Genomic DNA, 27677 nt, shown 5'->3' with positions numbered 1-27677 from the left:
GAAGGAAATATAGGCGGTAACTTTAAAAGAACTTAATAAGTCTTAAGTATAGCCGAGTATAGTTCGGCTCCATTCTACTGACTCAGATAGCCGGTCGATTTATCTCACTGACTGACAGCGACAATTTCCCCCCCCTATTCTATCCACAGATGCTCCGGAGTTTTCCTACAAACTGTGCACCGAACTACTGTTATTTTCCGCTATACCGCATGTTTTAAAATAGTTTGCAGAAAAGTATTTAAGGCTTTCTTTTCTGATGGGGTGGGGAGAAGCAACATCCTTACCAGATTTCCACCAGGGAAATCAATAACCAAAGCTACAAACTTAATTCTAGATTTAATTATGTAATAGGGTATCTGAAATTACTTTAATGGGACAGACTTTGCAACTAACAATGGTAGGTTACTTATCTTACACAAACTTTTCTTTAAATAATATACTAGTACTAGAAATAATACAGGTTCAGGCAGATGTCTGTGAAATAATGATTTTGTAATTAAGCCATAGTTATAAATTAAGTCATAAGTTTAAATTTGTATCGTATTACCGGTCTGTAAGCCACTGAGTCAAACTGATTGAATTGAGATGGAAATGAAAGTTATTAAATCTTTGCCTTATGTATCTTTTATTTTCAAAAAACATATTTAAATCTTTGTTCTTAATTACATACAGAAAAATGTAATACAAAAGAATAAGATTTTGAAAATCATCTATATAGTACAGTACCAAATAACAAAAAATGCATGATCCAAATTGTTTGCTGCTCAAAACATTATTCACTAAATACTGCAATATTTGTAATAATCAAAGACAAGGTTCCAAGAATCACTGTTTAATATACAGAAGGTAAATTAAATCTTGCAATTGGCCAAGCATCTGCTTTTCAGGTAACATGAACACAACACCTAATAGAAGTGACTATTTTCAATCAGTTCAGTTGCAATCTAAAAATATTTAATGTTTAACTAACGGTAACTTTGTCTGAGAACTTTAGTTTCAGATAAATGAAGTACTCTAGGCAGTGACTAAAATTATGCTTCTTTAAGAGATTTTGAAAAATATTTTTTCAGGTAGTTCCCATTTAGCGATCACAATTAGCACCAGCAACTCAAGTCATTAAGTGAAGCAGTCAAAAGTGACTGCTTACTATGCTTATCATCTTACTTCAGCTTTGGTTTGCTTTATAGACCTGTGAAGATCATAAGTATAAGAACTGGTCATGGTTACTGTTTCATCACAATCATAACTGCAGTAGCTAAATGACGATCATCTGTATTACTACCACTATAGGAATACTGTAAAGTAATATTATTGACCCAGTTTAGGAATGGAGAAGGAAGTATGTGTGACCCTATTTTAAATCCATCTCATGTTGATTAATTTAAGGGGGACTGGTAACCATTTTCAGAATGTAACCAAAATGGAAAACTGAAGGCAATTGTGCTTCTAATCAAGTCATTTCATTAATAGTACAAGAGGCGGAAGAGTCTATATCCACGAAGCTCCTCCTATACAATCAAACTCTGCTTTGGATCCTGCATGGGAAAGAGAAGAGAATCTGAATATGATCTTCTGCTGATATGCTGGATGAAATCCAATGATATATGATTATGATTATGATTAGGACTAAAGTAACTTATCGATACATTTAATATCAAATTTGGGAGCTACTAAGAAAAATGTATATACTTTATGTACCTTATATAGGCATTTTTTACATGACAAAATGCACTTTCTCACCAATCAATATTCTTGTCTTTTCACTATAACTTCACTTTTTATTAAGTTACTCAATATTTAGAAAAAATTAGGATAATAAATGATGGTAATATTTATTATGAACCACGCTAGCTCAGAGAATAGAAAAATATGATACAAGCAATAGCATCAGACGCTTCTTGGATCACTGTAGTTATGGCCACATGTAACCTATTTACTTGTTACTTGCAAAATGCCATCGGCATTTATTCAGAGAGAGATGAGTTCATGAATCTGGGGTTGAGGATGCCTTCTAAACTGAACAAAAGCTGAGCAAAAAAGTAGTTTAACTAAACGACAACAAAACTTATAAATAACAAAAACATACAGATACAAATTTGCCTGGGTATTTACAGCATGTTAATAAATTAATAACTAAAATTATGTTCATATATTAAATTGCATGGTCCCACATTTAGAAATGAATCACAGAATATCCGCTGCATTAATAAAACTTTGTACAGGAATAAGATTTTGGCAACCGTATTAACTAGGGAACTATTCTTTTTCATCTTTTCAATATTGGACATCCAATTTAGTATAATTTCAGATTTTTAAATTTAAATTCTTTAAATTCAGATTTTTTAAAATTCTTATCTGATTCGTATCTTCTTCTGTCTGATACCTGCTTTCATAGAGTCTAAAGAGAACAGCATAAAATAGAAAACTCAGTGGCCTTGTTAATTTTCACCTTGAAGGAACTATTATTGTTTCTTCCATGAATGAAAACACAACTTCTATTAATCATTGTAAATATGATTTTTTTAAAAATCAATTGTTGTCTTTTATCCACTGTTCAACCCACTGCATAATTTGATCTAAATTCCGCTCCATATCTTCTGGAGTATTACTAGGCAACTGATGTACAATTTCTTCTTTATAGGATGACATGGCTTCTTCATAAATTGTCTGAAAGATTTCGCATTGAATATTGTCTTGAAGCTTTTTTCCTTTGTAACCTCTAGAAAAATATAAAAACGTGAAACATTTAAATTATTTAGGTAAAAATATTGAAGTTTGATATTATGCATTAATAAGGTTTGTTTTAAACTTAAACTTAACTTTATTTAGTTTTGTGTCACTGACCTACCTGTTTTCTAATCTGTTGTACAAAAAAGAGTTTTCAGTGCGAAGCACAAAGACTATATTAAACCAGCGTTCAGGAAAAAAGTCACAGCTGTGATAATCAACTATGACACCTCCATCCTTCATCTTATCTTCCATTTCATCAATAACCTATATAGAAAATAATGCAAAGAAAACTAAACAATAGCTTCTTGGTTACAAAAATTGAAAATTGAAATTCATATTTCAGTTTAAACTCACTCTGTCTTCATCTAATATTGGGCATTCATATTCTTCATCAAAACCTTCGTACAGTTCCCCTGATTAAAAAAATGGAAACTGTTATTAATTTATAAAAAGCTATATTTATTTAGACAACTTATTCTCAGAAATCTCATACTGTTAGTATGTTCTAGATGAGTGTTTTTCAAACTTGCTAACTTCATGAAATATTCCCCAGCCACAATCAAATCATTTCAATTACAATAGTCAACTATTTAGACAATGAATTTTTCTTTCATTGCTCTGGAATTATAGAAGACCTTCCCTTCATCTTTTAGTGGTTAAACTTGGTTTTTGGGAAAAGATATATTTCTTCAGCTTTATTTTTTTTTCACTGATCATACAATTGATTTTCATATTTGCTTTTTCTCTCATTTGATGTACAGAATTCTACTTTCCAAGTAATTTTAGATATAATTTGTATTAAATTATATATAACATGTATCCATGTACATCAAAATTTGGGATATAAATGTTAATAAAATGGTGGATACTATGAAATTTTAAAAATTACCTTCTTTAGCCATATCCCCCACATTGATGTATGTAAAATCTGTTCTCAAGGCTATCTCTTTGCCTAGTGTAGTTTTCCCAACACCAGGTGTCCCTACAGAAAAAACAAGGCATAAAGAAACAATCAGGAAAGTACTGTAGTAAATATTAATATATAATAAGCTTCCATTGCAAAATTGACCTGAAAGACTAAACAAAGTACTTATTGCAACAGGTGCTTCTTTGTTTCTAAAAATGTGATCACTTTAGTTCTAGCATATAGAAACATATATGCATAGTTGCACACAAACACACACATCTGAGAAGTGCTTATTTATATAAGCCTGGCTTTCACATGCAAGAGGTGCTAATGTTTATGGAGTAACACAACCACTTCCAACTGAAAGTAGGTAATCGCATTTTCAAATGCTTCTATATATTAAATTTAACGCAAATAAAAAAGCAAAATGAAAGGGTACTTTTACCTGATGTTCTTGAGGGTGAAAGAGTGATGAATTCAAAATGTTGGGGAAGTCTGAAAGCAAAATTAGCTTGTTTTATCTAATATTGCTTTCAGGTTTCCCATTTTGAATGCAAATCTCTGATTCACTCTCATGCCAGGATAATAACCCAGATCCCAATGCTGTCGCAATCGATGATGGGAGAGCAATAGAATTCTTTATTGGCCAAGTGTGATTGGACACACAAGGAATTTGTCTTGGTGCATAAGCTCTCGGTGTAAATAAAAGATACATTCGTCAAGAATCATAAGGTACAACACTTAATGATAGTCATAGAGAAACAGTCAATATAAATCTTAAGGATACCAGCAACCAGGTTACAGTCATACAGTCATAAGTGGGAGGAGATGGGCGATAGGAACGATGAGAAGATTAATAGTAATGCAGGTTTAGTAACTAGTTTGACAGTGTTGAGGTAATTATTTGTTTAGCAGAGTGATGGCGTTCGGGAAAAAACTGTTCTTGTGTCTAGTTGTTCTGGTGTGCAGTGTTCTATAGCGTCGTTTGCTGTGCGTTATGCTGTTTGCTATGCCTTGGCTTACCAGCATAACGCAAAGCAAATGAAGCCTAACTTTTGCTCTCCCATCATCGATTGTGATCGCGGCAGCATTGGGATCTGCGTTATTATCCTGGCGTGAGACTGAATCGGAGATTTGTTTACGCTCTTTCAAACTCCCCATTCCTTTTGGAAAGCGCGACTGCGCTCGATCTAAAACTATACCAACCCGAACAACCTCCCGTTTTTTTTTCTCCTTTTTTGCGGACCCTTTCGCTGTTGTTCTTCTTTTACCTGTGAGTAAAATGTTAGGCCTCTTCATAGCCGCTCTATTGCTCCTACAGCCACTTTCCAAGTTGCCATCAAGAAGCCACGTGCAGCAGTTCGCGGGGACCTGAGCCGTCCTACTCGTCTGGCAGCAGACTAAGACGTCAGAAGGGCCCTCCTTCCTCCCTTGAGGCCCAACGGTGGGTGGAAAAGCGCCGACTGGTAAAGCCTTGTAGGGTTTTTGTTTTTTTCCCACCCGGAAGCTTTCTCGGTCATATTTACTCCTTCTCGCAGGGCCTGGACTAAAAGCGGGAGAGGGGACAAAGCAGGTATTAAGGCGCTCGGCGAACAGCTAAGCGCCGAAGAGCATGAAAGGCCCCAGTCGGCATGGAGCTGGCCCGATGAGAGAGGGTAGGGAGAAAGAGGGGAGTGTGAAGGGCTGGGTGTGGTTTTTAGTGACGGACATAAGTGGGCTGCAGCGTGGCAAGAGCTAAATGGTGCCCGTGCACTACATCTGCTGGATGGAGCCGCTTTCTTGGGGACGAGGCCGGGCTTCGTGTCTGAGCGCAGTCGGGAGAGTTGTTATTCCAAAACTGCATGGCGGCTGAAGTCTTCTTCCACCTGGGAGGTGTCCCCTATAGAATAACAAAGCCTGCCCCCCCCCGACCCCCACTTTGCTGGATTGCTTATTTATTTTATATAGCTGCCCATCCCACATACGGGGCTGTTGTTTATAAACCCTACCGCATGCCTGTTTCATAGAAAGGGTGGGGGGAGTTGGCTAGAGGAGCGCAGACATACTACCAATCCTTACCCATTGAATCTTGAAGACCTCAACAAGTACCCTGTCAATATTAGGTGGCCATTGGTTAAACCGTTACGTGTCGTGTGACCTGTATTCGATTTTTGTTACTTCTTTTGAATGCTTCTCCTTTAATTGTATACATGTTTCTTTTGCAAGTAATCATGATTTTTTTCATTAGCCGGATCCCCAAAGATATAACTAATTTTCAAACTTGTCAACTTTAAGATGGGTGGACCAACTCCCTGATTTCTGACTGGGGAATTGAAGTCACTATATCTTAAAAGTTGAAAAATTTGACAAACTGTAGAAATCCTTCAACATAATCCACGGTGATCCACCGAATCCACACTATGTGCAGTATTTGTCAGAGAAGGTGTTTGTCGCCTTCATTTCAGAGGTGTAATATAAATCATTAGAAACTTTGTCTTGCTATCTAAGGTGAACTGAACAATTATCTGTTTGTAATTCATTACAGGTTTTACTTATGTGTGCAAATATGTAATGGTGATACTATAAGAAGTAATGAAGTCTTGGCTGTTCTACTTTTGAATTATCAGGACAGTATTCTGTTTTTGACAATAAGCCCAATAGCCAGTTTTGTAGATAAATTGTCAGTCTGCTTTTGAATTTTTCTCAAAAGCTTGAAATTTATAGTTTTATCAAATAGGTTACAATGATTTATCCTGATTAGGAGCATGTTTAGATTAGAATTCCCTTAGCTCATTAGCTTCAAAATAAAAATAGTTTAATATACAGGTAATCCTCGTTTAGCAACTACCTCATATACCAACAGTCGTAGTTAAGTGGTAATAAAAAGTAGCTTTGTAAATATACTTCACAGGTCTGGAAAGCAAAAGAAAACTGAAGTAAGATTGTAAACTCAGTTGTGGTTTCGCTTAGTGACTGCTTCACTTAACAACTGAGTTGCTGGTCCAATTGTCACTAAATGACAATCTTCTGTACTGAAATTGTTTAAGTATATTCAGAATTAGAGTGGAGATAGATATAAAGCATTGCAATTTCAATGTCACAGGGTAATTTGTGTAAATTATTGTACATACCAAGACATTAACTCTTTGTGAAAAATTAAATATGCAGGTTATCCATGATGCATGTGTAATAGTATTATAATATGTACATTATTCTACTTATGGACTAAACAGATGTTGCTATAATTGAAAATTGTAGAACTACAGTATCTTTGTCAGACAAGTGTGCTCTCTTCAACAGAGGGCAGCACTTTAGGGACTTTGGAGGTCGTACATTCCTGTTCTGTAGCCATTAAGAATAGTTTTTGTTTTTTTTAAAGTAAAAGTAACAGCATGTAGAAAAGAAAAAAGAAGCTCTACAAATGAGAAACAAGACAGATGTAAGTCCTCTTTTAGAAATTATCTTCAGGGCTGCAGACTTGTTAATATAAAAGTTTTGTTATCTTTTAGGTACTTTATTTTTAAAGGCATTTAATCATACATTTTGGATGGAAACTGCAAAGGCTGATGATGTCAAAAAAATCTTCAAAAAGAAAGACACCTCCAAATAAAGTAAGTTATTTATTTATTCTCTTAAATTATTATTTACTGTATCATGTGTTTAATTCAGGCTGATGCAGGCATATCAAAACCCTTGTAGCCAAGTGGAGTATTTTGAAATCATTATAACTTTACACTTTTAATTAAAAGACTAAATTGTGTAATACTGAGTGTGGAGAAGAAAATCTGGGGATTTTTTGTTTGTTTAAATTGAATTCAGTCTGTTTAAAAATTGCACTAATTTTTTTATACTAAACAAGATTGAAATGTAAGAACTATTAAAGATAAGCAAAATGTTAATAAATGTTTGGAGGTGATTTATGTGTATTTAAATTGTTTTATGTTCAGTAAATGATTGCATTTACTGCATTCACATATATTGTATGATAGTTTACTTCATGTTCGCTTTATTAACTACTAAAATATTGGTTACTGTATATAAAGGCAGCAATAAAATAATAACTGGTTTAAGAATTGATAATTTTTGGGCTGCAATAATTTCTACATGCTTATATTATCAGGAAATTGACTGGGTGGAACCAGATTTCTGTGAGACTGCAAAACTGTCATCTAGTGTTCGCCATAAACAATTGCTCACAGATACTGACAATTATCACAAGAGCAAAGAGCATTTTCCTCTGCTTGAAAATTACAAGTGTGGGAGAAAAATAAAACCGTTTTCTGTAGATGAGAAATATAAACACTTCAAACAAAATCACAGCCAAATTGAACCATGGGTAGATAAATACAAACCAAAAACTCAGGTACAGTTCTATGCAATTTAATATATAGTGTATATTAGTAGTAGTAGTAGTAGTATTTTATTAATATATACATATTAGTATATATATAATACAATAAGCTATTTTGCTTGTTAAAATAATATGTCTAAATAATTATACAAAATACTAAATTAAAGATTATTATAAAAATGTCAGGTCCTGATCATAAGTGTTCAGTGAAACTGTAATTTAATGGACCATTTGTAGGAAGGAGGATGTTTTATTCCCAATTGTCTCTTAAATTAGAAGGTGCATGATTTTTAAGTGATTGATAATGTACTGTCGAGTTAATTTTGACTCCAAGCAACCACATAGATTTTTTTATTGACAATGTATTCTTTCAGATCTCCCAGTAGTGCTCTCATCACCACTGTAATTTGAGTCCATCCACAATGCTGATGGCCTTCCCTTCCCTTCCCTTCCCTTCCCTTCCCTTTCCTTCCCTTATAGATATAATTTTATTAAAATATTTATAAAAAACATAAACTAATGCAATCTAATACAGAGTTAAGGAAATGAAAAGAAAGAAATCAAAGCTAAAAGTGCAAGGAAGAAAGAAAAATAAAAATAGAAAAGAATACAAAAAAGTGGCTTTCTATCTTCTTTACAGCAGTTATAAATACAATTATAAATTTACCTCTTTCTCTAAAGTTACACATTGGTTATTCTACGTATTGTCATTTGGCCTTTCTTATATTTAATTTTAGTCTCATTTTTTCACTGTGTTCTTTGACGTTAGTACTAAGTTACTTAGTACTATGGCTTGCAGATCATTTGCATTTTCTGCTGGCTGGGTAGTGTCATCGTAGCATAAGTTGTTTCTTCTCCAACTTTAAAACCATTCTTCTCATCTTCCATTTCAACTTCCCTTATATATTCGGCATGTAGGTAAGATAAGGTATGCTATACATATGCTGTTGGTTTGCAAATGAACAAAATTATATCATTTGTATATCATTTTGTAAGTCAAGTAATTGTCATGGAGATTGGATCTTCCCTAATATTTTAATTTGTTTACATTTGGTATATATGCTAAGAGAATTCAAGTATAGATAATGCATAATTTAATATTTTGCTACATAACTATGGCTTTATGCATATTTTTGTCTGTCAGAGTGATCTTGTCATTCACAAGAAAAAAATTGAAGAAGTTGAAAGATGGTTAAAAGATCACATATTTCAAAATCAGCCAAGACAGGTAATATTATGAACTTAATACTTTTATTTTTGAAGCTTTTATTTAATTTCAATCAATAGTTTTATTTTTATTTTACCAATTTTATTTTGCTGAATAATTAATGAAGTGACATTAGAATATTATCAAAATCTTATATAATATAATTTTAGAGCAACATTTATTTAGTAGAATAAAATATATTTATTTGTCTGGATAGATAAAGATAAAGCAAGTTGCAATTATTTATACAAAGATTGCTTTGAGAGAAATGATTCAGTTTGTGTTTCTTTTTTTTTCTGAATATCCTGAAGTTTTATGTCTGCTTACTAAATGAGTGAACAGGTTGGGATTAATCTATGCCCAAGTTTCCATTAAGGAATACCTGCTTCCATTTAGAGAACATTTGACACACATTAGGCCAACTGAACTGCAATCCAAACAATTTGTTTGAATTAAGTTGTGTAGCATAAAGGAAGTGGGCTACTCTAATTACTGAGAATGTAACTATGGCTACTGTATTTATTGGAAATAGTAAAAAATGGATATTATTGACACCAAAGTTCTATTTTGTTTTATTAAGAAACCCATATTGTTTTTTTCTTTAAATATCGTACTCAGTTTATGATAAGTATCTTGTTGTAGGGAGGCTCCATCCTAGTGTTAACTGGCCCTCCAGGATGTGGGAAATCGGCAACTGTGGAAATATTAGCCAAGGACCTTGGTATTCAGATACAAGAATGGATAAATCCTGTATCGCTAGACTTCAAAAAACACGACTTTCAAGTTGCTTTCAATCATGGTAAAATTTTAAAATGTTCACTTCTTCATTGTTGAGCAATTAGAATATATTTTTTGGCATATCTATTTCTGGTAGGAAATAGATATGCCATTAGAGGTTAGCAAATTTCATTAAAATAAATGGAACTAACTTCTAATTAATTCGAAAGTCAGTTGCTGAGGAAATTCCAAAGGGTTTACACACAAAGCCTGAGAATAAAGGCATTCTTTATTCTCAGCTTCCTCTATATTAGGATTTCCTGTGTTTTAAAACTGCTGCACTTTAGACTGATAGGAGATTTCAGTCAAGTTGAAAATACAAGCTGAACTCAAAATTATAACTGCAGGCGGTGTCCAGGACTACTTGCAAGCCCTAAGTACACGTGCTCCTTGTTCTGTTTTCCTTTCTGCTAGTATGACTGCAAGGAAGTTCTAGCCATATGCCTGCATTATGTCTGAACCATAATTTATTCTTAGCTATATTTAGTAAGAAAAGCCAGTTCTGAAGATAGGGGATTAAACTTGGTTTGCATTCATTAAAAATATTTAAGATTAATTGCAGTTTATTTGATTTCAATTGGGTGATAAACTACATTTTGTCTAAAACCCAAGTGAAAACTTTGTTCTACTCTAGGGATTCCATTGAACACTATTCTGTGTTCAGAATAGTGAACTCCATTCTGAGCTTCTTCCCACCCTATATGCAAAGTACCTCTTTACCTCCTACTCCCACTTAACACTTCCCTATAATGTTCCCTCTAATTTCTGCTATTCTGTGTGCAAAAAAATAAAAGGTTTTGTGCAGCTTGTTCCAAACCAAGTACAAGTTTGTACTTGGTTTGGAACCACAATATACTACAATATACGAACATGAATAAATTGCAAATGCATATAATAGCTATATGTTAAAATATGTTTTAGAAAGAGGCTCGGGGGTTCAGGGAAGGTCAGCTACTAATGCAAAGCTGTCTGCCAGCAGTCCTGGGAAAAAGGCGCAAGCTTGCTGCCTCAGCTTAATTGCAGTATCTAGGTCACTTGGTCCTGCTACAGCACAGTTTGAGAAGGAACTTCTGTCACATGATGCTCCTGCTCCATCCATACTAAACAATCTTTGTTACTGCAATTAAGGCAACTGGCTTGACTTCATGAGCCACAAGTCCAGAGTTTTATGGTGATTGGTGAATAAACATATTATTGTTTAATTTTTAAATATAATATTATCTATGTTTAATTGAATTTTCTTTTTTCTTAGTTTCTTAAATAAATTTCCCCGCTGTATTTTAATCAGGTTTAGGCTGTACCCAGCAGTGCTGTGATATATGGCCTGTGTGCTGACTGTTGACATCTGATCTAGAGAATATGACTGTTATTAACATGATGATTAATTTTCAGTAGATTTATTTTCAGTAGACTAGTTTTTAACCTTTCAGATAAAATTCAGGCCATTTTTTTTGGGGGGGGGGCAGAAATGTAGCACTATAACGATGGACAAGCCTTCAGTGCTAAAGCACATCTGATTTTTTTGAAAAATTGCAGTAATTGATTTATCTGGCCCATTGTTTCAAAATATATATTAATATATACTAAGGTCTCTGCCTGTACAGCTTGTCCAGTTTCTGTAATTTACATGCCAATTGATTTTGGACCAGTAATAATCCATGCAAATAAAATAATAACAGAATTCAAAACAATAAGTTATAGAATATTATCTCACTTTTCTTAGTATTTAGTGCATATTGTAAAATAAATATTCCTTTTTAGAATCGGATTTTAAGATACTTCCTTATCAGAGCCAGGCAGCTATCTTCCAAGAATTTCTTCTAAGAGCAAACAAGTATATCAAGCTTCAGATGGTTGGAGAGACCATGGAAACTGACAAAAGACTTATTCTTGTGGAAGTAAGTTGAAGTAGTTGAATTAACTCCATTAAGGTGTTTTAATAATTAAAATTAAATGTTCTATTATTTTCTCCCAATTTTTAAGTATAGCAGTTTAAGTTAATTAGGTTTTCCAAATTTAGTTGCTCAATAGTAAAATTTCAGTTTTTTATAATAATAACTAATAGCTTATTTCAAACAGATATACTGATAATCTTTGATAAAAAATGCTTACAAATATAAAACAAATATTTGACTTTTTTCAATTAAGATTTTAAAACTGCAGTTTTCAGAAAGTACAAAATAATGGCCTGAATTTTTTTTTCATTATGTTGAGCTTTATTTTATTGTCAAGCATTTTGGAAAATTTTGTAGTCTAATGGTAGAGCATTAGCTGTGAATGCTGGGTTCTAAATTCAATAATCAACATTTCTTGGTGCCCAAAATACCAAAGAGTAATTATTTTTGAATAATTAAATAAGGATATTCATAACAGTGGCATTTAGATTCTTTGTTCTAAAGCTAGTCATTGTGGGCAAAATAAATCCCATATCTATTTCTGTGGTTTCCAGATGCACTTTGAACTTATATGAACAAAAGTATCTACCTACTTATATGTTGGACTTCTTTTTTAGGCATGAAATAAATCCAGAATCTGTTATAGATAGATAAGCCCAAAGCATAGACTCTTACTGACAGATAAGTCGTTTAATGCAGATAATGCCTTTTAAGGCCTGCATAGATGTGTGTGTTTGTCTGTCTAACTAGGCTCATGGTGTTAAATCTACGCTTTTTATTTCCATTTTTCCAACTTAAATATGTTTTCATTGCTCTCTACAAGGCAATGAAAAACAGCTACAACTCTTTGTTTACATAACTTTTTCTGTCTTGAAAGTAGCTTTCTGCCTCTCCATCTTCAGCCTTGGCACCATATTGCATTATGGAATATCTCATAAATATTCCATTTTGTAACATTTATACTTGTAAATACCCTTAATGCATAATATTATTGGCTCCAACAGATTTTAATTCAATTTAGCAGATATGTTAGAATAACAACATTGTATTTGCTTTTCAACAGGATATCCCAAACCATTTTTATCATGACCCTAGCAGTTTACATGACATTCTGAGGTATGTTCAATATCTCATTTTGCCAAAGGATCACTCAAATTAATGGGTATGGCTGGACCAAGCCTAAGGTTCTCCAGTGCAGAATAGTCCACTACCAAAATCCATCTCTTTCTTTTGCTGCTAAATTGGGATGGTGAATGAGGGAAGATGGCATGTTGCAAGTTATGTACCTTTTGCATTTTTGCTAGTGCAATTCTGTTGATTGCTGGTTAGAATTGATGCTGTTAAGTTTGAACTGCTCATTTTCCATTTTTCATTGTAGGAGTTTTTTGCGGACAAGCAGATGTCCTCTTGTATTTATAATATCGGACATTTTCAGCATAGGCAGCAGCCAAAGGTCTCTATTCCCAAAGGCAATTCAGGAAGAACTGTATATAACAACCATTAGGTAAATAAATTGACAGCTACATTGACCATGATGAAATTCTCATATTGACATTTATCTTGACCATTTTCTTTTTTCAATTTTCTCAGTTTTAACCCAGTGGCACCAACACTGTTGATGAAAGCCCTAAATCGAATAATCACAGGGGAGATCAGTATGGTAAGATAAATGAAATTACAATATTGTTATATATAAGGGATACAAAAAGCAAAAGTTGGTGATGGAAACATTATTATTACATTTCATCTGAATGATATCTTAGAAGTTTAAAAAAATGTGTATAATAATGGTTGACAGTATTGACCTCAACAATCTTTGCTTAGTTCTAAACATTAGTGAGTGATTCATTCATAATTAGCATTGCTCATCCAACTTTAATATAAAATTGCCGTGAAAGTAAAACAGGGATAAATCATGGACAGTTTTGAATGAGTCTGTAGAAGTAGTGAAAATACTGAGTTATAAATGGATAGGAAAGTACAGCTGAATCTTTGGAACTTTTGGTAAAAGGGAGAAATAGAAATGGAAGCAAGAAACATCTGTGAAGTATTATTTTTTAATGTTTTATGTAGATTTACTCAAATTAGCTTTGAATTTTTTTTTCCAATTTTCTTTGTAGAGAAGAGATAAAATTGATGTCCCTGACAAGCCCTTCTTAGAACTGATTTGCAGTGGATGTTCAGGGGACATTAGATGTGCAATAAACACACTTCAATTTTCTTCTCTAAAAGGTAAGAAAATATTCTTACTAATTTAAATTGTGCTTAGCACTAAGATTTAAAAATAACAATCTTTACTCTTTCTTAGAATGTTTTTGCTTTTGAATTTGTCAGAAAAACATTTTATTTTATAATATAGAAAAAGCTGTTTCGTTTTAGCATTACTAATACTTAAAAGCATGGGAAACAGTAGTGGATGAAAAAAAATAAGAATTTTGAAGGGTAGCCCAGTTAAGGAATGCTTAATTTATGTCTAGTTAGTTTTTAATTATGTTATTGACAAACTATCCTAATTGTTTTTCTGGATAGATGGAATATGGCCAGTTAAGTTCATTGAATTCTTAAAATTGCAGTGTTATTTTTATATTAACTTAGATTGATTTTTTTTTAATATTTTCCTTTTTGCTATCATTTTTTCTTTTATCACTATTCTTGTTTATTTGTTATGTTTTCATTCTGTTTTTAGCTAAATTCCCACATGGTATATTAATGTGGGATTCTAGTATTTTACACTTATTGCACACTAATGTCTTTCGGATATTACAAATTTTTTTAAAAAATTGTATTTGTTGCAATATTATTATAGCTAGTATCACGCCAGTATATTAGTAGGCTTTATTTATTACAATAACATAAATAATTCAAACAACATAAGAAAGCATAAAGGAAGACTTTTTAATTTCTAAAAATTTTAAAAAGTTCTCTTCACATATGCAGTACATAAAAAAGTAATTAAAAAATCAAAATCACGGATACATGGAATAAAAACCGTTCTCCTTTGGAGGAATTTCAAACTTTTGAAAAATTAAAAGCATTTAAATTTTTTTTTCAGTAATCTCAAAATGTGCATGCATTTTTACCCAGAATAGAATGAAATAAAACTAATATATGTTCTTTCTAGGCAGAACTTTGCTATAAAAGTTATGTTGTTTCTTAATATATTTTTTCTTTTTTTTCCTTTTATGTACATTGAGAACATATGCACCAAAGACAAATTCCTTGTGTGTTCAATCACACTTGGCCAATAAAGAATTCTGTTCTGTTCTATTCTATTAAAGACAATTTTTCCATTTTTCTTATTTATTAATTCTCTTGGTTTTTTTCCAGAGAGGCCATCAGACAAAAGCCTATGGTCACAAAGAAAGAAAAATTCTGTTTTAAAATGTGATACATCATCTAAAATAAAGAAAAAAACCCTATGCAATAATTTTTTAGGAGACCAAGAAATACCAGCTATTGGTAGCAAGGATGCTTCCATCTTCCTTTTCCATGCTTTGGGGAAAATACTTTACTGCAAAAGTAAGAGAATTTACTTGTCTTTATTGTATTATATATCTAAAAATTCTAACATTTCTTTTATTAATTTCTCTGTTTGACTGTATCTAAATATATGCATATATCTGTTATAACTTTTTAAAATTCATTTCAATAATAATTTTGGTCCTTAACTTGCCCTGTCATTGTAAGGAAACTCATGTAATTTGTATCAGTGGATCAAAACTTCTGATCCCACCTATCAATACCAGGTACAGCAGTTAAACTCTTCTCCACTTTACATTCCTGAGCAGATATATGAATATGAACTAAGTAGATTCAATTACTGTATTTTTCACACTATAAGATGCACCTAACCATAAGACGCACCTAGATTTAGAGGAGGAAAACAAGAAAAAAAAAATCAGATGGAGCCTGAGAGGACCACAGATAGGTGTCCTCTCATGTGCCAGCTCTGCCTATTGACTGCGGAAAAGAGACAGAAAAGGCAGGCAATAACAAAGGCAGAAGACGCTGGGTTCAACACTATAAAAGAACCCGCTGCGGCAGCCCGGCTATTATTCACCAAAGGACTGGCACCATTTTCACCCACTTTTTTGTGGGGGGGCGAGTGCATCTTATGGAGCAAAAAATACGGTATATAGAAAACGAGAGAGCCATACATTTGAAGAAATTCTCCATCTAAATCTTTCCATATATATATATATATATATGTTAGTCACCAGTTTTAAGTTCAAGACTTAAAACATAGGACTCTTCCTATGTTTTTGAGTCCACAGCCTAAAGCTATTTACTTTGCAGCTTTGAAGATTTCTGGCTTCTGCCCCTGGTTTACAAAGCATTTTCTTTGACATTGCAGATCACTGCCTCACCAGCTTCAACTGTTATAGTATCTGCAGATATCCATAAGTTAGCCCATGTACTTTCTGTACTAACAAGGGCTTCCATGCAATAATCATATACATTAGACTTTCTCAGGACCTATTGCTCACCCCAACAGATGGACACTTTGGAATAGGATGTTGTCTAATTACTTTGTGAAGCTACTAAAAAAACAAAACCTATGGAAGTATAATAGTGAAAATCTTCAACAAAATAGAGGTGCTGCCTTTTTGATACAGGCTAATTCACCAATACATTACTTAGAATTTAGATAACAATATACATATTAAGCAGTGCAAACCATGTGAGTCAGGATTGAACTATAAACTATCTATTTCTGAAGAAATACCTGTCTCCATTCCCAAGATTCTGTTTTTTAGACATCTGATGTTTGATGAAACTACAGTTATCATTTAAATAATTTTATAGGAGAACCAGGTACAGAGATGGACTTTCCTCGGTTACCTCATCATTTATCAGAATATGAACGACAACCCTTGCTTGTTCAACCTGAGGTAAAAATGTTTGCTATTTCTATAATAATATGTATTATTTATTTTTTAATTTTTTATTTAATTTTATTTAATTTGTATACCGCCCTTCTCCAACAGGACTCAGGGCGGTGAACAGCCATGGTAACACATAAGATACAAAATTTAAAAGCAATTTAAAAAACATTAAATAATTTTGGCTATCCATTTAAAAACAACCCGGATTAAAACCAATTACAAATTAAAATCGAAGGGATGGGATCAAGCCAGCCCGACTAGGTGAAAAAGATGTGTTTTCAGGGCCCGACGAAAAGTCCGGAGGTCTGGTATCGTGCGTATCTCTGGGGGTAGGTCGTTCCAGAGGGCAGGTGCCACCACAGAAAGGCTCTCCCCCTGGGGGTCACCAGCCGACATTGTCTGGCCGATGGCACCCTGAGGAGTCCCTCTCTGTGGGAGCGTACTGGCCGGTGGGAGGCTATTGGCGGCAGAAGGCGGTCTCGTAAATACCCCGGCCCTAAGCCATGGAGCGCTTTAAAGGTGGTCACCAACACCTTGAAGTGCACCCTGAAGACCACAGAAAGCCAGTGCAGCTCGCGCAGGAGAGGTGTCACATGGGAGCGCCCCGTCGCTCCCATAATTCCCCGCGCGGCCGCATTCTGGACCAACTGGAGCCTCTGGCTGCACCCCAAGGGAGAGCATTGCAGTAGTCAATCCATATACACTTAGCAAAATTCTTAATTTAAAGAAATGCAGATAATTTTTCTATGTGGTATGATATTCTGTGTATATTTTCTTTTATTAGGATGTCATAGAAAAATCACATATGCCTGGGGACTTATTTAATGTATACCTTCACCAGAATTATTTGGAGTTCTTCTCTGATATCGATGATATTGTAAGAGCCAGTGAATATTTAAGTACTGCAGATTTTCTTTGCACTAACTGGGATGTAAGTTTTTAAATATATATATATATTTAAACATGTGACATGCATACTATAATCTTTACAATTTGGAAACTCACGAAGAAATAAGACAGCATTAATTATATTTACTGTTTATAGTCTTATTGCTCTATAACTTAAGCAAGACACAGTTGCTGTTTGTTCATTTGTCTTTTCTGACATTATCTCTGATAATGGGGTAGCACTGTGTCTGGACCAGCAGGTCTACAGCTTTGGAGTCCTCCTGAATTAACAGGCAAATGGAAGCTCTGTCCAGGTGGGAGCTTTGGTTAGTGGAACAGTTGTGGCTAACATGGAGCACAAGGACTTTCTAACAGTAACTGCTGCTTTTGTCATCACTAAGTGAGACTGCTGCAATGAACTGTACACAAAACTGCTTTTGAAAATCATCCAGAAGTTTCAGTTGCTCCAGCATAAGGCTGTCTGCTGTGGGTGCCTGGCTCTCTATTTGCTTTTGAATACAATTTAAATTACTGGATTTAACCTATGAAGCCATACACAGCTTGAGACTGGTATATTTGCAGGATTGCCTTTCCAATTACCATGTCATTTGCAACATATAATACCCTGAGAGAGACAGATGGCAACCCCCCACCTTTGCAGGTATAGGCTCATATGTGCTATTTTGCATTAGGTGCCTGTCCGTTTTAGAACAGTTTTCTTCCATCTTCCTTTATTATGTGATTTTCGTCATTTGTTTATACTGTGGCGTTTCATTATTTGTAGTTAACAGAAGGAAGAAAGCCAATAAAAAAAACACTAATATGATTATTCCAAAGGGAAATGACCTATTGAATCACTTTCTCCAGTTTGATTCCCAGATTCATTTTTGTCAAAAATATTTTCCCTCATAATATTTATTCCACAGTAAAGCCCAGAGTTTATCAGTAAACCTTTGATTATAGACAGAAAGTAGGTTAGCTATGCTATTTACATATTTGTACATTTGAAGGTGAACTATTTTTCCATCATATAGTGCAAATTGATTTATTTGTTTGATTTATTGGACCACCTGAATCCAGCTAGACTTGCACAGCTTTCAACATTAAATAAAAATCAAAACGATTAAAAAATCTACAAATCCAAAACTAACAATGTTTAAAGCATGCCTTATATTGCACTTGGAAACCTACTACTGGTAGTACCCAACACTGTTTGTCTAATATAAGTGTAACATGGCTGTGTTATACTAAACTACTAAACATGTGTGCTATATTCTGGAGCAGATGAAACTTCTGGGTATTCTTCAAAGGCAGCCTCATATAGAGTGAATTGGAGTACATTAATAAAAAAATGCCAACGGAGTAAATGTTCTTGGTAAGGCCAAACTGGTGCATCAAGCAAAACTCTGCAAAAGCCTTTTCGGGTACAGTCTCCACCTATTCTTCAAGCAGAAACTGTGAATGCAAGCCTCCATATTGTAAATATGTGTTTTGCACTGTAGCAATGTGAATCCAACTCACAGCCCTTGCAAGTTCTCTAAAAGAATATTGTGGTCAATAGTACTGAAGGCCATTGAAAAGTCTAGAAGGAGAAATATGTCCACATCGTCTCCACTGAAGCCTTATCAAAGGTCATCCATGAGAGTGACCAGTGCAGTTTGAGTCCCATACACATCTGAACCCAGACTGCCAAGAGTCCAGATATTCCATTTCTTCCAGAGTACAGGTAGTCTTCGAATTATGACCACAATTGAACCCAACATTTATGTTCCTAAGTGAAATATTTGTTGTGAGTTTGCACCATTTTACGACTTTTCTTTCTATAGTTGTTATTGAACCATTCCATTTGTTAAGCTAGTAACATGGTTGTTAAGTGAATCTGGCTTTCCCCATTGACTTCGCTTGTCAGAAGGTCGCAAAAACTGATCACGTGACCCCAAGACACTGCAGCTGTCATAAATATGAGTCAGTGGCCAAGGATCTGAATTTTGATCATATACCCATGGAGATGCTGCAACAGTCATAAGTGTGAAAAATGGTCATAAGTCACTTTTTTCAAGTGCCGTTGTAACTTTGGTCACTAAATGAACTGTTGTAAGTCGAGGACTACCTGTAATCTAACCTTAAGCCTCATCAATTTCTCAGTAACAATCCCTGAATTACTCAAAGGAGAAAAGGTTAGAAATAGGGTGATAGTTGTCCAGTTTGTTGAGTGTAAATCTGGTTATGAGCAAACTAGTGATTCTTGGACCTCTGGCATTTCCCTGTCTTTCAAACAGGCACTAACTGCAAACCCATCCAATTCCCAGTCCATTCCTTGTTGCTTTGGTTAGATGTGGGGCATGGGTTGAATCTCATAGGCTGAGCTGAAATTCCTTGGGATACAGAGACTTAAAAACCTCACAAATATTGGCACAGGACATCACCTCTGTCTTCTCAGTACATTCTGCATGTCCAGCTTCCAGGTTGGAGCGAATGTGGGCAATTTGTCCATGAAATGTTTACACAGATAATCAAAACTTAGTCAAACATTGACTAAGTGTTCCAGTCCATCCTTCCCAAAAGGATCCAGGGCATTTTAAATAGTGTAGTTGGCCAGGATTCTGGAGTAAGTACAATGATTATGCTTCACTGTATTTTATCAGAATAAGCTCAAACATAGACTCTTATTTTGTCCAATCACATTTGCTTCTTGTTTTCAGTCCATATCCCTCCAGACATCTTTTTGCCCTGGTTGTTTCATGAAAATCTTCAGTAAGTAAAGAACTGCACGAAATTCCACAGGTAGACATAGAAGATGCTCTGCATGATCCTTTCATGTGTCTAGTTGCCCCTGTATTCCAGTAGTCAATAAATTCTGTGGAACATCCATGAGAAAAGTTGCTGGATTCATCAGATATTTGGGGCAGATAATCTTAGTAGGTCCCTCATCTCTGCATGGTTGGTGCCTCAGTTAAATCTACAGTTATAAGAAAGAGATTTGTCCTTGATAATGGACTGATGTAAGACACATTTTAGTGAGAGAGAAGTTCCCTGAGGAACTCCAGCATGAGTCCGATAGGTCAGAAGACTAAATATTTGGTCCTGATGACTGACACAGATTGGATCCTGATGTAAAATTTCTCTGGAATCGGATCATAATACATCTGTTCCAGAATGAATTCTAGATCTAATACATGGCCAGCCATGAGTGTTGTGGCCTGGGAACAATCTGGGATCCACCCATAACTTCATGGCAGTCATAAATTCCTGAGTTGTCTCTAGTCCCAAGGAGGGGATTGTGCAATCTGCCATTACTAATAATATGGACAAATTTACAGCTAGTCCTCCAATGATATTGACCAACTTGAGGAATGTTTTTATATAGCTGCAAGGATAATACAATTGTAGCACCTCCAGTTTGTCCTTTCAGCCCAGCATCATAAACAATGTCTCACATCTGTTACCAGTGAAATAGCACTCCTTGCAACTGCTAGGGTCTCCTGGTATACAACTATCATACCACTTCTGCCTTGGGATCAGGACTGATAGAAAACTATCCTTTCTCTCCTTCCAAACAATGTTTACAACAGTTATAACAACAACTATAAGTATTGGTGGAATAGCGATAGCACTTAGACTTATATACCACTTCACAGTGCTTTATAGCCCTCTCTAAGCAGTTTACAGTGTCAGCATATTAACTCAAGCAATCTGGGTCCTCATTTTACCAACCTTGAAAGGATGGAAGGCTGAGTCAACCTTGAGCCGATGAGAATCGAACTGAAAACTGCTGAATTACTGCCAGCAGTAATGGTTTGGCTTATTAATAATGCCTCAATCTGAGTAATTCTATATTTTAAGAACTTTTAGCTTCAGTATTTAAAGATAACATGGGCAGTATCATCCAAGAAGTTTTGCCAGATAGTGTTCTGCTCACCATCTTGACATACTGTGCAGTATATCAGTTTTTGTCTGTTTTAAAAATAATTCTCAGTGTTAGACCTTACATTGTTTTTAATGACAAAGTAGAAGTTTGCTTTTAGATTTAACAGAACAATTTTTTCTTAACAATGGATTTACTTGGATTGTGTTCAGATGGGAAGAAAACTTGATGTTTCTGCAATCAAGCATATTTATGGAACCAAGATTTTGACTGGTTTATGGGATGTACAATTTGTTATTTCAACAAGATTTAATATATATCTGTAATATACTAGTAATTTACATCTGGTCCTCTGTACCTTGATTTCAAGTCTATTATGGAGCTCTTATATTTTATTCTACAAATTCCTGTAGGCACGAGCTACACTTCAAAAGTATAGTGCCTCTGTAGCCACAAGAGGTGTGATGCACTCAAACCGAGCCAGAGCTTTTGCACAATGCAAAAGAGGAATGGGCTTTAGACCTCTCCATAAACCACAATGGTTCCTAATTAATAGAAAGGTAATCGATAACAATTTACTTTTTCTCAGTTACTAATGTTATTTGCATCAGTTCTAAAACAGAATCAAGTAATTTATTTTTATTGCTCTCATGGCAGAATCAATAGTGAAGTAACATTGACTTAACTTTTGTATTTGCGATGAACATTATTACAAGATTAGGATTCATACAAAGATTTAGGCTTCAGTTAGAAACAGCCCTGCTCTTACTAGCACAGTAAGATATTTTAAATGAGTCAGTAAAATATAGCACCAAGTTGACTACAAAAAACATTTTAGAGAAAATATATTTATGGATTACAATGAAGCATTTTTTTGATCTGAGAAATATATCCATTACAGCAGGGGTGTCAAACTCGCAGCCACACCCACCCCCATTTTAGCGAAGGAAAAAAGTTGTGGTATGTCACATGATGATGTACCATCACAAGTTTGACACCCCTGCATTACAGTATCCTCTGAAACATTAAAATGATCTTAAACATCATTTAGATTGTATTACCTACAGGTAAAAATGAGTCTTATCAAAATTGGAATGCCCCACTTAAGTGATATATAGAAAACTAATCAACAGTCAGACAGAAAATAAATAATTTGAAGATTTAGGATCTTGCATTTAATTAGGTATTTATTACATCAGGCAGCAGCAATTTTAAGAACAGTTTAATAGAATCTCATTGAAATTAGATTGTTAAATGCAGATGATTAGGATATGTGCGTGTGTGTGTGTAAATAGAAATTCTGTAGTTTAGATAAAACTGAAAAAGTGCTTTTGCACATTAGATTTATATTTTCTGATTCCTTATAGTATCAAGAAAACTGCTTTGCTGCAAAATCCCTCTTTTCAAGTTTCTGTTTATCACCATTGTGTCTTCAGACTGAGCTAATACCTTATCTTACCATGCTGACTAATCCAATGAGAAACCAAGGTATATTTAAACATATGCAAAATGTTTCATATTTCTGTTTCTGCTTTAGAAGAGCAATTAGTCATAGAGCAGAATATTATTCAGTGTAATTTCTTAATATTTACTTAGAGGTCCCAGTGACAAATGGGATGTAGCAAATATTTTATACATATATTCCTTATATGCTGTACATTCCCTGCATCCTGTAGGCTGCTAACAATATAAACACATTAAACTCAAAGAAATCCCATACACATGTAAGTAATTTAAAAAAACAAAAAACGACTAACCAATAAAAATGTCTGAAAGATTTGTTGTTTCACATTCCTGACATATTTGGGGTCAAAATCCAAGGGTTTGACTTTGTATGTAATGCCAAAACCATAGATGTGTCTTTCAGCATTGTTCAAATGTTTCTGTTGGTGGGAAAAACAAATGAGCCCCATACACTACTCTGTTTGATCACCGTAGCCAGAATTTTAAGTAATATATATTACCTGTAAACTGGATTGCTTATATTATTGCTTGTGTAACTCATCATAGTACTTAAAAAGTAAACAGTATTTTCAATTCTTATGTCAGAAAGTATGAAATGTTTTGGATTGTATAGACTAACAGTATGTACAGCAGTTAGAATTTGACTCTCACATCCAGCTCAACCTTGAAGCCTGGGTAAATCTATTTTACCTAACAAACTTAACTCATCTCTTACAGTTGCTTGGGAGGGAAAAGTGGTAACTTTTATGCAGAATGTTTACCCTAGAAGAAAAAAAGATACTCATTTATATTTCCATACTGCTTTTCTTTCCAGAGGAAGAAAGAGGACATGGCACTGAATGTATTAAATATCTCTGCTTTAGAGAGAAGTACCATGTTATATTTTCAGTTATTAACATTGCAAATTGAATGTATTAACTAGGATCTTATATGAATTAAAAAAAAGCAACTACTGCCCAGTTTCCTTTCCCAGCAATGCCCCCCACCTCTTCAGACTGTCTGAGAATTTGCTGCTAGAAGAAAATAGCTTCTTTGCTTCCTGCAGCTGCCTAAGCATTTTCCACCTCCTTGTGTGTGTGGGTGGGATTGGCTTAGATCCCAGCAGGAATAACTAAGTACATTTGGGGTGGGGGGGGGAGCTTTAGATTTCAATGCTGTATCAACTTACTTGAGAGAGTAAAACAAATTGATCTCAGTGGTACTGTGCTCACATTGATATGTATATAATTACTTTGTAAATGTTACTTACAACCTTCCTTTCCAACCTAATACATGTATTAGGTTGTTTTCTGAACACATACTACTAATCTGGACAACAACCTGATGGTATGTTTTGTATAGAATAATTGTGTTTTTTTTTAAATGTGATTTAATGGTTTTATGAAGCTTACGAATTCCAAAAGGATTTATATTTTAAAGTCTAAATCAGTTTTTATGATATATTATCATATATTGACTTTATATACCTATATAGGACTAGTTGTCCAGTCAAACTAGAACAGAAATATATTTAAAAATAGCTACAAAGTACATTCTATATATAGATTGAAATTACTTTTAGGAATAATTTTTGTTTGACTTTTTCAGCTCAGATTACCTTTATTCAGGATGTTGGGAAACTTCCTTTAAGAAATCACTTTGGAAGGTAACCTTGATATTATTCATAAAGCTTTATTGAATCCAGCCCCCCTGCTGTCATTCTCCAACTGTCAAGTAAATAAAGATCAAAATGGCCCCTGACATTGATTCCTAAAGTGAAAACCTATCCATCTCTTAAAACCAGGGGTATCAAACTCGCAGCCTGCTGTTATAACTTAAATGTATACAGCATTTGTTTTCTCTGTCTTCTACTGGGATCTGTCTTTATACAGAAAAGACTCCACTGATCTTACTGTAAGAAACACCAGTTTTGAATTTAAACTGTACTAGTGGTCTGATTTGCACAACACACACCAGTTAAAGTGGAGGCTTTCTTGAGAGCCATTGTTTCACTTGTCATTTCAGGTTTTGTTTTGATTTGATTTGATTTGTCAAGCATATATAAGATTACAGATATAAGTATAAACATGATTATGAATACATGAAATGGATACGAATAAATGGGGACATTAGGACAGGGACGGTAGGCATGTTGGTGCGCTTATGCACGCCCCTTACAGACCTCTTAGGAATGGGGTAGTCAGTCTAAGGTTAAAGTTTTGGGGGTTTGTGGAAGAAACCACAGAGTCAGGTAGTGCATTCCAGGCATTGACCACTTTGTTGCTGAAGTCGTATTTTCTGCAATCGAGTTTGGAGTGGTTTACCTTAAGTCTGTATCTATTGTGTGCTTGTGTATTGTTGTAGTTGAAGCTGAAGTAGTCATTGACAGGTAGGAAGTTGTGGCAGATAATTTTATGTACTACGCTTAGGTCAGACTGAAGGTGGCGTAGTTCTAAATTGTCTAAGCCCAAAATTTCAAGCCTGGTGGCATAAGGTATTCTGTTGCGAGCAGAGGAGTGGAGGATTCATTTCGTGAAATATCTCTGGACTCGCTCAATTGTATTAATGTCCAATATGCAGTGCGGGTTCCAGACAGATGAGCTGTATTCGAGAATTGGTCTAGCAAATGTTTTGTATGCTCTAGTTAGCAGTACAATATTTCCAGAGAATAAGCTCCCAGATGGATCTGTGGAGTGGAAAAGAAGTAAGACAATGGATACCTCCTTACAAACTATACACTGATTCTGACATAGATGGGTCCAATGGGAGAGCTTTTTTTTCTTTAGTTCTTTTTAAAGGAACTGGAATAGGAAATACCAACTTCCCTTACACCGACTAGGAATGTAAACATGGTTGAAGCTCAGAAGACACTGCCATTTCATATCACAAGTTGCTGGCACACACACGTGACTGAACTGATTGGCAGACAGAATTGCCAGGCAGAAGGAGGAAAATATGCTATGCTAACTCTTGAGTTTCATCTATTTACACAGAGAAGTGTACACAGCAGAACAGATCCCAAAGTTGTAATTTTCTCAACACTCTCTCTACTCTAGTGTTCTCCCCTGAGAAAATGCAGCATGTAACAGTTAGTTGCTAGAACCCCAATAAAATGAATTGTCTGAGCACTAAGTAGTGACTGGAGTGCCTTTTTTGTCCAAACATTCAGTGTGATAAATTATTATGAGAGAATTGGGTGTCTTGGTTCACTCCAAAGAAGAATAAATTTCTGATGTTGTATTGTTGTTTGCAGGTTGAAACTTGAAACTCTTACTGATAAGGATTCTGCAATACAAATCCTGGACAATGATGATGAAGAGTTTTCTGAGAAGCAGTCTACAATTCTGCATATCCAAGGAGAGAAAATAAAAAACAGTGAGGAAAATGAACTGGATGAATTCCTTCCTGCTTCTAGTCAGAGTAATGAAAATGAACTACCAGCCAGTCAACCTCAGCCAGTTGCAGCACAAGCAATAATGGAAGCAGATGACCTAAATATAGAAGAATATGACAGTGAATAACATAAATAGCAATTCCAAAGCTGTGATAATATTTAAATTATAATTTTACTTTTGTTTCATATTTTATATCCAAATGTACAGGAAAGATAGAAATAGCTTTGTTATTTCTGCAAGCTGTTAAAATTTGTCATGAATAACAATTAATATGGAGTAAAATGAGTACAGAGTCTTTATATTTTTAAGCCTATACTGAAAAGCTTCAGTTAAAACTCAAGGTTTCAATTCTCATCCATACAGAATAATGGAAATAAATGAGAAGAAATATATTTACTTTGATATTTTATACTTGTATTTATCTTGTAGATACTGAAGGCATTGTCAACTATTTTGTTATTGTTTCACAAGTTTAGATATAACTTGCGATGATGAAACATTGCACAAAATGTTTAACCTGGGCTGTGTAATATTTAATATGTAAATAAGTCTCTGAATGCCTTATTAATAAATTGTATCATTATAGTTTCTGAAACAAATTTTTTTTGCTTCATATGTTTTGGATAATTGTAACTTGAAAAGTATTAACACTGATCTAGGAGAATAACAGAGTTTTTAATATTTTGTAAAGTTAATTTTGAACTTTATTTTCAAATCATTCGCTTTTCTACTAAGTTATTTTTAATAATTTTATTAAATATTAGAATTTCAATAGTAAAAAAAAAAGGGAGGGAGGAAGGATAATAAAGAAATAGAAAATAAACATATAGCAATAGCACTTAGACTTATATACCACTTCACAGTGCTTTATAGCACTTTCTAAGTGGTTTACAGAGTCACAATATTGCCCCTAACAATCTGGGTCTTCATTTTACCAACCTTGGAAGGATGGAAGGCTGAGATAACCTGGAGCCGGTGAGAATCGAACTACCGAGTTGCTGGCAGCTGGCAATCAACAGAGGTAGCCTGCACTACTGCACTCTAACCACTGTGTCGCCACAGCTCTTATAAAGAAGTGACTTTCAATCTTCATCACATGTATAATTTTAGTAACTTTTCATCTCTTAATTTATAACCAATGATTTCTTCATCACTTGTCTCATCTTAGATAGATAGATAGATAGATAGATAGATAGATAGATAGATAGATAGATACACACAAATCCATGAAATATCATTTCAGCCCTGGTGTCAGCAAGATAGCTATTGCCTTGTCTCTAGGCTAGACATTGGTCCATTCATAAGTTGATTTTGCATGTTTATAAGATATGGCAAATTCTGCTTTTGTATTTTT

General features: G+C 34.4%; 2 protein-coding genes across 2 annotated transcripts; one reads left to right on the top strand and one right to left on the bottom strand.

The window, feature by feature from the left end:
* Window positions 1-608: 608 nt before the first annotated feature.
* AK6 (adenylate kinase 6) lies at window positions 609-5520 on the bottom strand. The gene is made up of 5 exons (XM_034441190.3): window positions 4909-5520; window positions 3620-3712; window positions 3085-3143; window positions 2849-2994; window positions 609-2719 (listed from the first exon to the last, which is right to left on the bottom strand). The coding sequence occupies exons 1-5, from the start codon at window positions 4934-4936 to the stop codon at window positions 2530-2532; spliced, it is 516 nt and encodes a 171-aa protein (XP_034297081.1). The 5' UTR covers window positions 4937-5520; the 3' UTR covers window positions 609-2529.
* Window positions 5521-7024: 1504 nt separating this feature from the next.
* Window positions 7025-26922, top strand: RAD17 (RAD17 checkpoint clamp loader component). The gene is given in 17 exon segments (XM_034441189.3): window positions 7025-7190; window positions 7192-7227; window positions 7737-7979; window positions 9112-9195; window positions 9817-9973; window positions 11713-11849; window positions 12910-12962; window positions 13225-13350; window positions 13437-13506; window positions 13967-14078; window positions 15174-15365; window positions 16653-16738; window positions 17517-17663; window positions 21899-22045; window positions 22853-22973; window positions 24537-24594; window positions 26182-26922. Coding segments are annotated over 17 exon segments (2064 nt in total). The 5' UTR covers window positions 7025-7163; the 3' UTR covers window positions 26450-26922.
* Window positions 26923-27677: the final 755 nt, after the last annotated feature.

This window comes from Pantherophis guttatus, chromosome 2, assembly GCF_059756535.1.
Source record: "Pantherophis guttatus breed Tessera chromosome 2, ASM5975653v1, whole genome shotgun sequence".
Lineage (NCBI taxonomy): Eukaryota > Metazoa > Chordata > Lepidosauria > Squamata > Colubridae > Pantherophis > Pantherophis guttatus.
The sequence above is the reverse complement of the archived record's forward strand: the minus strand, read 5'-3'. Positions and strand labels throughout refer to the sequence as shown.

Bases quoted from the DNA above. Each gene is read 5' to 3' on its own strand.
- AK6 (XM_034441190.3), bottom strand. From the start codon at position 4,936: ATGAAGAGGCCTAACATTTTACTCACAG. The intron at 3,144-3,619 runs GTAATTTTTAAA...TTTTTTAATCAG, and splicing joins GGGGGATATGGCTAAAGAAG to GGGAACTGTACGAAGGTTTT. The intron at 2,995-3,084 runs GTGAGTTTAAAC...TTTTCTATATAG, and splicing joins CAATATTAGATGAAGACAGA to GTTATTGATGAAATGGAAGA.